General features: G+C 39.7%; 1 protein-coding gene across 3 annotated transcripts in view; it reads left to right on the top strand.

The window, feature by feature from the left end:
- ST13 (suppression of tumorigenicity 13 (colon carcinoma) (Hsp70 interacting protein)) overlaps positions 1-12,662 on the top strand; it is a 30,132-nt gene extending 17,470 nt beyond the window's left edge. For 2 of the 3 annotated variants that reach the window (XM_019515133.1, XM_019515134.1), the window contains exons 8-12: positions 1,434-1,536; positions 3,971-4,087; positions 4,736-4,787; positions 5,003-5,103; positions 11,181-12,662. In XM_019515133.1, the coding sequence (XP_019370678.1) occupies positions 1,434-1,536; positions 3,971-4,087; positions 4,736-4,787; positions 5,003-5,103; positions 11,181-11,309 (502 nt within the window). In that variant the 3' untranslated portion in view covers positions 11,310-12,662. The remainder of the gene's footprint in view (positions 1-1,433; positions 1,537-3,970; positions 4,088-4,735; positions 4,788-5,002; positions 5,104-11,180) is intronic. The other variant, XM_019515135.1, reaches the window with a different exon arrangement.
- Positions 12,663-13,049: the final 387 nt, after the last annotated feature.

The raw sequence follows: 13,049 nt of genomic DNA on the forward strand, positions 1-13,049 counted from the left end.
ATGCAGGACACAGCCCATATGCCCCCCACCCCTCCATGGTCCCCATCAATATACGAGAGTAAGACTTCATTTTGAGCTATTATACAATCAGCTCTCTATACACAACAACACACACAAATCAGGACAAAAATATTTTTAAAAATAAAATTAAAACGTTATCATCGTTTGATTTTTAGTATACAATTTTTTTTTCCAGTTCCAAGATGGCAAGCCCCCTTCCCAAAAGGAGTACTTCTGGGGGCAGGGGGAGGGACTTCCCATGGCAAGGGTTAGGGGGCTGGACTTCCAGTCCCAAGATGGCGACCAGGGGCGGGACTACCCTTGCTGCCCTTGACAGCTTGCTAAAACTCAGTATGTGGCTCCCCACCTGAAATAGCTGCCTGCCCCTGGCCAGCAATGTCAGTAATTCTAGACAAGGAGCTTTCTCCAAAGACATTTTTGTCTTATTTTCCCATTCAGTCTTCAAGCTGTATGTGTATATTGTGCATATTGTGATGACTTCTTACCCTGAGATTATGCATATGACTGTCATGTTAAGAGTTCTTAATTCAGTTTTGTATTCTTGGGATGTAGAAACACTTACATCCTTGCATATGACTTCTTCCTAGATTAGAAAATGTTACTTGCATTTTCTCAGCTATTCTTCTATCTAAGAAGTGAAAAATACCTTCTAAGTGACAGTCTCCTGTTAATGAATTCTCTCTGCAAAGGGCTTTCCCTCTGAAATGTAACAAACAGTTTTTGCGGGGATGAGCCTCTAATGTATATACCACCACTTCCTTGGCTGATCAACATGCATAACTATGCCAGGTGCATATTTTGGAGATCAGATGCATCTCTGGCATGTAAATAGTTATCATCTGGTTTGGGAATTTCTGAAAGACTGGAAAAAAATTACTTTCCTGGCTTTACAATTTTTTCATGGAAATTTATGGGTCTGGCCAGCACTGAACAGTCTTAAGACCTGGATGGATAGCTCTGCCCATGTTAAAAAATTAGGTGTTTGATCCTCTAGACATGCTATCATCCAACTAAATTTTTGTACAGTGATGTGGTACCTGTTGTAGATGTAATACACCTCCACCCTTTCCTTTAGGAGTATCTTCTTTTCTAACAGCAGTCTTTTTTTTTGTGCAGTTGAGAACTGTGACGCAAACAAAAGGTCTGAAGCCAGTTAGGCTTCTCTTCCATCAGCAGTGGCTGTTTTGGTGGTTATAAAGGATGGAAATATTCCTCACTAGTTTTTCTGATTTGGTTTCTGTGATGAACAGTGACTCATCAGCAAATTCTGGTGTTTTCAGTAACCAATCGGGTACTGTTGTATTCTCCCTTAAACGGCTAATGCTGTTATCATTAGTTGCAAGTACTTTCACGGGGAGGAAGGGAAGAGAATCTGTGGGGCAACACCTCTGTTAACATCTTCTCAATTCCAGGCTTCTGGGTCACTGGGAGGAGGCTGCACATGATCTTGCTTTGGCGTGTAAACTGGATTATGATGAAGAGGCTAGTGCCATGTTAAAGGAGGTGCAGCCCAGAGTAAGTAGAGTCTGATCAAGGAGTGAATCTATTGGCATCTCTATGGTGACCTTAATCTTGCATGGCGCACTGTAAACTTTCTAGAAAAATGTCCAGTAGAACTACACCAGTGTCTTTGCAGCCTCTGATGTTTCCAGACTAGATTATAAAGTCCTTCTGTGACTCCAGCTACTTTAGTTTCTTCCTCCCCATGGACAGTTGTAGGAAACAGGATGTCTGAAAGTTTCCTGTATATAATAACATTACAAACCCACCTGTGTATCTCTCTTGTTCTTTGGAGTTCTGATCTAAGATAGTTTCATAACCTTGGGTCCAAATACTCAGTGCTTCAAAATGCTTTAGTGAGCACTAAGTCCTTGAGATTTAGTAGCACTGGGGATTTATTCTGCACTTGTGGAAATTAAGAGGCAATATTCTCAATATAGTTATAATGATAAATGCTTCTGCTGGTTTCCCGCAAGGGGGCAGCATATGCTTTCCTTTTAAAAGCAGTTATAATCTTTCATGGTAGGCAGGTACTTACACTACAGAGAAATTCCTGTACTCAGCAGCATGGCTTAATCTGTATACCATACCCCTATAAAAGGCATTTTCTACTGATACAACTTCTTAACCATTTTACAAGCTTAAACTGTCCCATGAATGAGCCTGCTGATCTCCTGCGATCTGTTGTTTGTTGCAAACCAAAGTACGGTCATCTCCATATTCATATCAGATAAGTATATAATTTACTTAATGACGTAACACAATGCTGGTCTCAGTTTTTTATCAGCAGCTGATATGTTATGTGCAGACTGATCAAATGTTTAAATTGTTTAAATGCATAGCATTTCTCAGCCCCTGTCTTTTGGTGATTGTTCTCCATTTAACTGCATAATAATTGAAAAAACTGACTAGCAGCTGTCAATTTCAAGGCTGCAGCCATAAAACCCAAGTTGCTGCTTGGCTTTGAAAGTGGCTTAGCTGCTTATTTACTATACAAGGACTTAAGTGGTTACTTTGCCACTCACAACAAGAAAGTTTTGTGTTGGGGTGTAATGACACACACAGCTGAGAGCACAGTAAGTCATCTACTGTATTTACTTTTTACTTGAATAGGCTTTTTTCCCCCCCAGTCAGCATGGCGGGATGGGGGGGAAGCCCGTCTTACAATCACATACAAGGAAAGCGCACTGTCTATCATTAAATTGCTGCCAAAAGCAGCATGTGTTCAGTAATGGAAACCAACTGTGAAGCTGATATAAATGCAGCCAACAATGAAGACAGCTATAAAATGCATGACCTGTGGGACAAAAGTTCCTGATAGGAACGTTTTTGTTGTTGTTGTTGTTTGTTTGTTTTGTTGTTTTTTTGGGTTTTTTGTTTGTTTGTTTTGTTTTTTGTTGTTGTTGGGGTTTTTTTTTACGCATGGTCCTTATAAAATGGTGCGGGGAGGTAGTTTCTTCCCCAGGAGAGAGAAGCACTGGGCTTGGAAGTACTGCAATACCAGGCTGGCACTTTGGTACCAAAAATGGTAATGGGAACCCTTTTTTAAAAAACAAAATTTTCATTCAGGCCAAATCCAGTTAAATCGGTTTTGAATTCCATCCACTGTGCAGAGCTCAGTTGTTCAGGTCCGTGTGATGTTACCACCAGCAAGTTTCTTCCCTCCTAGACTCTAGCCTGGGGTTTCGGATGCTCCCAGATCCATGGCAGGCATCTTGCATGCAAGCCCATAGGTCTTGGGGTTCAGATGCCCATGATTCATGCTTGCTGTTATCCAAAAGGATGAAGCTAAGGGGAAATCCCACGTCTCCATAAAATAAGCATGTAGCTGAGATCCTCACACTGGGAGGCTGTAGTACACTCTCATACTGGGGCTTGCCTGCATTGCATTGGGCAAGTCTCCACCCTCAACTACACAAAGACACAAGGAACTACACTTGATAACTTGATCTGACCCAAAAGGGGTCAAACTATCTGTGTTAAAAGGCATTCTTAAAGGATAAGACACATGCATAATATGTTCAGTTTAAATACATAGCCTTTTTCAGTTCTGGGGCTATGGACTTAAAAGAACTCTTGTGTAAACAATGTTGGTTAAGTTCATAGTGTTGTCAGTGCCATGTTATTGGCATCCTTTTTAAAGCTTTTCAGTAGTCAGCTGAAATAAAGCAAGCTAGTCAGTTCAGGGGCTGATAGTATATATCTGTGTACTTAATCAGCTTTTCTTTGGGGCCCTGGTACTATTGAGGGGGGTATGGGTAGACATTTGGAAGTGTTTAGACATGGTTTTCAAAGGTGGTAATGTGAAAGCCCAGAAGCCATCCATGTTTGTGTGTTAACCTTCTTGGAGCTAGCTCAGTGGCTAAATTTATCAATATCAGTATAAAATAAGCATTTCCAGTGTGTCCTTTGTAATATGCGTGGCGATATTCATTGTTCCTTTTCTCAGGCTCAGAAAATTGCTGAGCACCGGAGGAAGTATGAGCGAAAGCGAGAAGAAAAAGAAATCAAGGAAAGGATGGAGCGAGTAAAGAAGGCACGAGAAGAACATGAGAGAGCACAGAGGGTGGGCTTTTTATTTGACTGTTAAAAATAGTGCTGTGCGTGATCAATAATATGGTGTTTTCAAGGTTAACATTTAGGGGAAAAATTCTGCTATATATTTCCTTTTTGTACTTTTTTGTAACATAGTATAGGGGATGTGTGACCCTCCTTGACTAGCTGATAAATTGGGAGGAGAATTTTGCATCACTATTAACTTTTATCACTTTGTATATAAACAAGTTTTATCACATCTTGTAATTTGTACCTCCCTTGTTTCGAGGTTGTACACCAGAATTACCACTTTTTAGAGAAAGCTGTACCCCTTATGGTTGCAAAGAACCTTGTGTTTGGACTATCCTCCCATGTGCCCCCTTCCTGTAACAACCTGAAGCCTTTTCAGTTTTTGGTTTGAGCTGAAGTGTATGATTTCTGTCCATATGCAGAGAGCTTGTTTCACTGAACATGAGTGACTTATTCTGGCATGTTTTCCTCTCACCAATTTTTCTTTCTGCCTCAATACGTACCATCACCTGGCTTTGTGTGTATCCAGGTACTTACATGGTTATTGGTGCCATGGTTGAAGTGCCTGAAATGGCCACTTGCACTATGTTTGCAAAACTGACTGCAGTATCACTACTTTTTCCAGCATATGACATGCTTTTATTTGTAGGAGGAAGAAGCCCGGCGACAGGCAGGAGGAGCTCAATTTGGTGGCTTCCCAGGTATTCCTTCTTCCCTCCCCTCCCTCCTTCCCGCATTAATAGTTAGCAGAAAGTTTCTGGCTTTCTCGGGAAAGGTGGCTTTGCTTATGCTCGTGGCCAGGGAGAGTTGCTACTGGATGGGGTTGACTTGGTCTCTTCTTGTGCTTAAATGTAGATAACTAGAAACCATTTTTCCTTCCCCCATTAAATGTATCCTTATTCTTCGTATGTTGCAGGTGGCTTTCCTGGAGGAATGCCTGGAGGTATGCCTGGGATGGCAGGAATGCCTGGTCTCAATGAGATTCTCAGTGACCCAGAGGTTCTCGCAGCTATGCAGGTGAGAGTTGGAAGCCACTGAACTTGAAAGTCTTTCTTTCATTTTATGCATGTTCATGAATGCTGGGATGAGAGATATGATCTTTCTCAGTCTAATCCTTTTAAAGGGAAACAAACCAAAAAGCCAAATATTGAAACCCTGCCAATGAACATAAAGGTCTTTCTCTAGCTGGGTGAGGCTTGCTTTCTTTTAACATCCCATTTTAGCATAGTGTGTTATAAGCCAAACTAAAAGTATAAACTGCATAGGGAACTCTGTTTTCTGGGAGCTTTTTGTCAGTCACATAGGCCATTAATACACATACCATTTTGTGCTACAAGGCACTGGAGATCCAGCGCATCTGCATGCAAGCTGACGCACCCTGCGCTGCATCGCATGCGTTTGTATAAACAGGGAAATGTGCATCAGTGCTGGGAAAATGGCAGTGGTGTGCTTTTGAACTAAAAGACCTTCAATGTGTGTTAGTTCAAAAGTGCGCTGCCACCATTTTCTCAGTGCTGGTGTGCATTTTACTATTTATACAAATGCATGTGACACGGCGCTGGGCACTTTCGAAAGCACCCGGTCCTGTGTCACACATCTAAAAATGCCTATGGAGTGAAGTTATCTTAAAAGGCTCTTAGAAGATCTGAGCATACTGTACATGACTTTACAACTTATTCTCTGAACATGCACACACAGATCTTATTAGCAAAATTTATATATAAGCTCAGGTCAGCTCTTTTTTCCTTGTACTGTTGTGACATCTTAGGTGGCTAGCTCTATAGAATTTTTTTGCTTTTCTTTGTGCTGTGGTTTTTGCCTCTTGCAAAACTTTAATCAACAAGATGCATCAGTGAATTGATCTGGAAAATCCTGTTATCTCTCTGAAAGTCTACTTTCCCATTTTAAGCCTATTTTTACCTTGTTAAATCAGTTAGTGTTAGAGTAGAGAAGCCTTTCACCAGTTTGCCCCAGGGCTTTTGTCAGCCTTTTTTAAGTTATGGGTGGAGCAGAAACAATGCTGATGGGAAGTCTATAAAAATATTTTTCACTTCTCTTTGTTTAATCATTTCAGAATTGTGTGTGTTAATAATGAATCACTAGTACATTGGCACACTGAACCCCATGCCTGCCATCATATTGACATGTATCACATACCCATCTGCGGAGGTTCTCTTTACAAGCTAATAACATATTACTCACATAATGGATATTATTTGAGGGTGCACATTGTTTTGGTAACAAAGAACGAAGAGAGACAATTTTTTCCAGAATCTTAACTGTGTGGCTAAATGCTGGCCCCAGGCAGGAGGGGCAGAGCCCATTCTACATAATCACTCAGTCTCTAGCTGCAGCTTCAGAACTATGTATCTAATGCTTGACAGCTATAACTGGGTTAAAAATAACTGAAGGATACACTCTGCCCCTCCTTTCTGTGCTAGAAGAACACAGCCCATAGCAGCCATTACGTGATTCAATTTCAGTGCAGAAAACGTAGCTTCCTTAAGGGTTCAAGATGCCCCACCCTAATTTTAGAGGACTGATTTTTGTGGGGAAATGGTGCATATGATAGATGAGTAAATATGGCATAGAAAGACTCCTGTGACTGAATCCTAGCCTTCACTTAAATCATGTCATAGCTCATTCTGTTTTTGGAGCTGATTTATGGTTGTGTATAGAGGTGACTTGAAAAGTAGCCAAGATGGCTGCTTTTGTATACATTTACTGGCTACCCCTGCTAAGTACAGTGATTCTCAACCAGGATGCTGTACCACCCTGGGATGCCTTGAGATCCTGTCAGGGGTGCCACATGATGTTAGCACTGTTAGATGTGCAAACATGATTCTCAAGATAAACTGAGATTTCAAATAGGAATCCATAGCCTCAAAAACATTCCAACCTACTGTGGTCTTTCTGAGTTCTTTGAAACAAAAATAATTGCTCTGTTTTTCTGTAGTCAAAAATCAAATGCAACCTAAGAGTTGACATTTTCCAAAGGGTGCCTTAAGTCTGTCAGAAGGTCTTGGAGCCTAAAAAGATTGAGAACCTCTGTCTTAGCATTTTACAAGCAGTCTGAACTCCTGTTTGAAGAAGCTGCCTCCCTTTTAAGTGAACAGCTTTTTTTTTTTCTCATCCCTAAAATGCTACCCTCTCTAAAATACCACCTGGTCAGTTCAATTTCTTTGAATTGTTTTAAGCATTGTAAGCATTTTACATAGCAAAAATCAAAACATTAACTTTTATTATTGTGTTCTCTTCAAGGCCAGTAACCTTGTTTGTTTTTTTTTAATCTAGTATTATACCACCTTGTAACTGTTTCTGATACAGTTTAGATGAGCATTGTTATGGGGAAAGGAGACAAATGGCTTTCCTAACTCCTGTTTTCAAAGTCTATCTCTTCATGGCTTGCTTCTTCCTGCTTTGGGTTCTGTATTTTTATATGGTTGTATACATGTTACTGGCTTTATTTGGGCATCATAATTTCCCATTTTTAAAGGCATTTACCTCTTGGCATGTGTAAGGTGACTTATCACTGCTTGTAAACTGGCAGCTGTTTCCAATATGGTTATGTCTCAGAACCATGTGCCCAAACATAGTAATCCACAGAAGTGCATACCTTGGAACAGGCTTTAGGGTTTTGTTTTCCTCAACAAATATTTCCTCCTAGTGGAGTTGTCAGAGTATCCCAGTCTAAAAATTCTGATGTTGACTTCATCTCAACCTAACTTGTTATCTCTGTAATATGTTATGTCCTGTATACTGGGGACTTCCCTTCTGAACTGTCACAGTGTGATAGGTTGACATGTAAGAAAGAAGCACTACGACAAAAAAAATGTTTATTATTGCATTAGTATGTTTCAGCCTAACAATCTTCAGTGTTGCACAGTCTGCATATAATGAACAAATGAGTGTAACCTAAGTTTTGAGTGAAATCTTTTGATTTGTAGGATTGTTAGATGATCTTAATGGGCACAAAGGTGAAGAATAAAAATATTGTATATTAAGAATATACAAAAATATTGTATATAAAGACCATTGGACATGAACTTGACCAGTGCACAGTACACTTTGGGCATGCACATTCTACTTGGACCTTTACAGACATCCCACTTTTGTGTTTGAGAACCTGTTCTTGCACTTGGTCATTCAGCAAATTTAAAATATTTAGCACTGTTTTCCTTGTGGTCAAAAGGCAGTTTTTTAGGTTTGAACTTGATGTGTATGTGCCAGTATTTTAGTTCTATTCAAGAGGGAAGAAAATGGATCTAGTTTCCATTTGTGCATATCCAGCATCTTGGTTTTCTCATACCTTGCTAGTACATTTTTTCTGGGGAGAGACAAAACATCTGAAATTTCAGTCAAAAGAAATCTAAAACAACAGGCTGTCTTCACTAGATAATTTTGTTTTCCCTCTCCAGAGAATTGTTGGATGTCCCTAACATGTTTGTAAAATTTATATTGGCTTTTAAAATGCTTCAAATGATGTACACAAATACAATGATGTTCAAGTACAGTTTTGAATTGGACTAGCTATTGGCTAAGCACAGTTTATACTATGATGTTTTCTGCTAGTGTGGAGGCAGGGTGCTGGCATGGTCGCACAGAAAGCTCAAGTAGTCTTCCCAAAATACTTCGATAACCTTTGAAAAAGTTTCGGAATTATGGGATGGAAAGCTCAAGGGTATTGCAGCTGAAACTGTTTAAAAGTTAGAAAAGACATGGCAAAAATGGAATGATTACAATAATTTAGGCTTGATGCAATGAACCATTTGTGTTTAAGAGAATATTCTCACCAGAAAAGTTAATACCAATACAGCTTTTTGGCTTAAGTTTTGGAAGCTTTACAGCAAGACTTGCCTTTCCAACCTCAGCTATAGTGTTGATAGCCACGTAAGCTGTAGTATGCGCACACATGGATTCATTGGCTCATTCAAAAGCTCTTAGATAAACAGTACAAAGGGCAAAGGCATTTTGTATCAGCAGTACAAAAAAAAAAGTTTTATTTATGACTCCTTTTAATTAAGTAGTGAAAATAAAATTGGTGTTTCATTGCCCATTCTTAAACATGTATGTAATTCAAAAAGGATGTGGAAAAGCTTGAGAGAGTCCGGAGAAGAGCCACGCGCATGATCGGAGGTCAGGAAAACAGACCTTACAATGACAGGCTGAGAGCTGTGAGGCTCTTTAGCCTGGAAAAGCACAGGCTCAGAGGCAATCTGATGGCCACCTATAAATTCATCGGGATGACCACCAGTATCTGGTGGAACGTTTGTTCACCAGAGTGCCCCAGGGGATGATGAGGTCGAATGGTGATAAACTACTGCAAGACCGTTTCAGGCTGGACATGAGGAAGGATTTCTTTACTGTCCAAGCCCCCAAGGTCTGTGGAACAGCCTGCCATCAGAGGTGGTTCAAGCACCTGCATTGAACACCTTCAAGAGAAATTTGGATGCTTATCATACTGGGATCCTATGACCCCAGCTGACTTCCTGCCCCTTGGGCAGGGGACTGGACTCGATCTTCCAAGGTCCCTTCCAGCCCTAATGTCTATGAAATCTGTGAAATCTTAGGCTGCGTCCAGACGAGTGCCGAAGGTGTGCCACTACTTCTTGTCCCCAGGGAACTACATGTCCATGCTCATCTGGCCACGGCCTTAGTGAGCATGCTTTATGGAAGTTAACTTTTCTCACTCCTCTTAGGTCAAAACATTCCATACTTAAAGTCAACTCAGAGGTGAAAATCCTAGAAATCAAACAAGCCAGGCAATCTAGGTTTTGTACTAGTTGGTCTAAAACCAATTTTAAATTTGGGAATTTAGTTCTGAGTCTTTGATTAAACAAAGTATGAAACTTTGCTTTGGAGGGCCTTTCTGCAGTTTATGCTCGGTCATGGTGGTTATCAACCTTGATAGGTTGTGGGCTTGAATGACCCAGCTTGAGCTGAGTAAGGTGTGCTCTCGTGGCTGCTGTTTCTCCCCGTGGTGGCAAGGGGAGAACTTCTACAGTTGCTACTTCTCCATGCTGCCAAAAACACCACTAAAGCCATGAACCAGATGAAGTGGGTTTATGGGCTAGATCCAGCTTGCAGGCCATAGGTTGCTGACCCCTTCTCTACAGAATGGGTTGGTTTGGTGGTGCTTCCTGTTCAGAAACGGCAGATTTAAAGAGGTTGTGAAATTGGGCACTAACTGTCTTCTTCCCCTTACAGTGGGGTCCTTCAACCTCATTTTTGTTGGAATATGCAGACATTAGATTGCATCTTTACTTTGACTTCTTCACTGTGCTTAGTTTTATGCTCTAGCATTATTGCATGAAATCTTAAAAATAGATGGTTTTCATTATATAGGCAGCATTTAAGGTCTAAAATCTGCTACCGTGCTCACTTAGCTGCACTGGTACCTTCAGGACACTCTCTCTTACGGAAGTTTCTGCATGGTATTTTTATTAAGTCTTTGAAGTAATGTTTAGGTGTGCTTTATGTTTGTCTTTAGTCTCAATAGATTTACTTTTTAATGCTAAAGTAAAATTTTAAGGCAGTTTTAAGATTTGCCAGTACACATTTTAAAATGCAAAGGAATCAGTAGTTTAACATGTGTTTGGAAGAGATTTGCTTTTCCTGTGTTGTGTGGCTTACATCCTTCCTCCCCTCCCTCATGTTTTGCTTTGTGTAATACCATAGTTTAACCTAAACTATTCATGGAAAGTGATATAATTCTCTATGCTTAAATATCTCCATCCCATTTCCTCTGCAGTTTTATCACGATTCACTTGTTCCCAATATACTAAATAACATGCCAGTATCCACAACACTACCTGCCAATATCTTTTTGCACATTGTTGTCATGCTAATTTGGTAACAACTGAAGATTACCTGATGAATTGCAAAATGTAGTACGGCAATACCTGGGTTTTCTTTAGAGATCTCATCCATGACTTGAACTGGCCTTGCTCTGCTCATCTTTAGGCGTCAATCAAGTTGTGTCCAGCACTGCATTGCCTTCAGCTTCAATCTCTAGTACTGTCAGAAGACTTAACTCTTTAGGCCTTGTAGTAATAGAGTAAAATTTTAATAAATCTGTTCTTTTTGTTTTGTAGGATCCAGAAGTTATGGTTGCATTCCAAGATGTTGCCCAGAACCCAGCTAATATGTCAAAGTACCAAAATAATCCCAAGGTCATGAATCTCATTGGCAAACTGTCAGCCAAATTTGGAAGTAAACCATAAAATCTCTTATACTAAAACCGTATCTAAATGAGAAAAAGGATTGATTACTTACCAGAAATTGCAATAACACAAACGATTGTACCTCTCATCTTCTCTAGAGAGAAGTGGGGTGTTTTAAAGAGAATTACTCTCTTGTCTCCAAGCATCACATGTATTGCAATGATTGGTTTACAGTTGCTCAAATTTATATAAAAATAAAATACTTTCAATTACCTCTGCCCAAGAGTTGCAGCAAGTATTAAAAGCCATCTCCTTCAAATGAAGACTTACAAGAAATTGTAATCTTCCAGTAGATAGTTTAATTCAACCAAAACTGTTAACCTGGCTATCCAATGAGTAAAGAAAGAGGAACTTTAACTTTGGAGTCTGTATTATTCCTTTGGGACAAAAAGTTGGTCTAATCATAGGTAGGTATGGTGGGACAAGTGTAAAGTGTTAACTGGATGAAGGAACTATCTACAGTTATTGTTGCACAGATCTTTTTATTTCCTGTACGTGTGGATGGGTGATCAGCTGTATATAACTCTTCTAAATCAAAACCAACCAGGGTGACCAGTATAACTTTGGGTTATACACTGGAACTTCTGGCAGTGCTGAAAATGGCAGACCTTACCCACAACATCCATGCAGCAGAAGAAAAATCTATGTTTTTGAATGGTCTGGTATGCCCAGATTGTGGCTGCTACCAAGACTTGGTTACTTGCTCTACTCCTGTCAAGCGCACTTACGTAGTGCTTTATATTGTCCAAGCAGGTAAGGGAGAGCACCACCTGCTCCTTTCTGTTCCTGATTGGCAGATCATCAGTGGGTGCACTTGCTTTCTTTGAGGCATTTCTTTGGATTACATCCACTTGAAAATTGGAGGGAAGGAAACTTGTTCCCACTGCAGCCTGTGGCCCATTAAATGTGCAAGTCATTAAGGGGACACAAATGTAGAACTGTTTTGTTTATCAGTTATGGGGAAAGTAAACCCAATAATAGAGCAACTCTGGGTCTGAGTGCATTTGACTCCTAATATGCCTACAGAATTAAACTGAATCTCTTGGCCAAAGTTTTCAGCTTTTTTCTTTTTTCAGTCCTCTTGTCAGTTAAAGTAGCTTTTCTTTTCCACTACCTAGTCTTCCATCTTTAATTTTGTCTTTTTTTTTTTTAAATATAATGCTGTTCCAGTGGTCCCCATGTAGATTCATGGTTTTGGGGCTTGGGATAAGGAAAAGGTGGAGTAGTTGGCACAAAGAGGGCATATTTTTTAACATTTTGTGAATTTACAGCATGGGTATTCTTGGAACAGTGTGTCTTTGCTGATGTGTTCAGTGGATTTGTGACTAACACAATAAAGACATTTGCTGCTTCTGCTTTGTGTTTTGTCTTTACTAAACATTACCTCCTCCTTCTTGAATTGGGAAATTTAATGTAAGTCGCTCTGTGTTGTTTAAGTCTTCTGCAAGTTCTGTCCTTTGCTGTTGTAATTTTGTGTCTGAAGCCATAATTGATGTTTTATTAAATTTTTAATCTGGACTTGCTTAGGAACTTAAAAAATACCTGCAAAAATAACCCCCCAAACGCTTCTTTAAAATACTGCAGAGTGAAAATGTGATTTTTTTTTTTTTCTTTTGCTTAAGAAATAAAATTCTGAATACTTTTGCCTTTTAAAAATAAAATAAGGTTTTGAGAAATTGTTTCTTGGCTTTGTGTAACTTGTAGTAAACTAATATTGTTAAACTGAAACACTTTTATACA

This window comes from Gavialis gangeticus, unplaced genomic scaffold (assembly GCF_001723915.1).
Source record: "Gavialis gangeticus isolate Ggan-Ray unplaced genomic scaffold, GavGan_comp1, whole genome shotgun sequence".
Lineage (NCBI taxonomy): Eukaryota > Metazoa > Chordata > Crocodylia > Gavialidae > Gavialis > Gavialis gangeticus.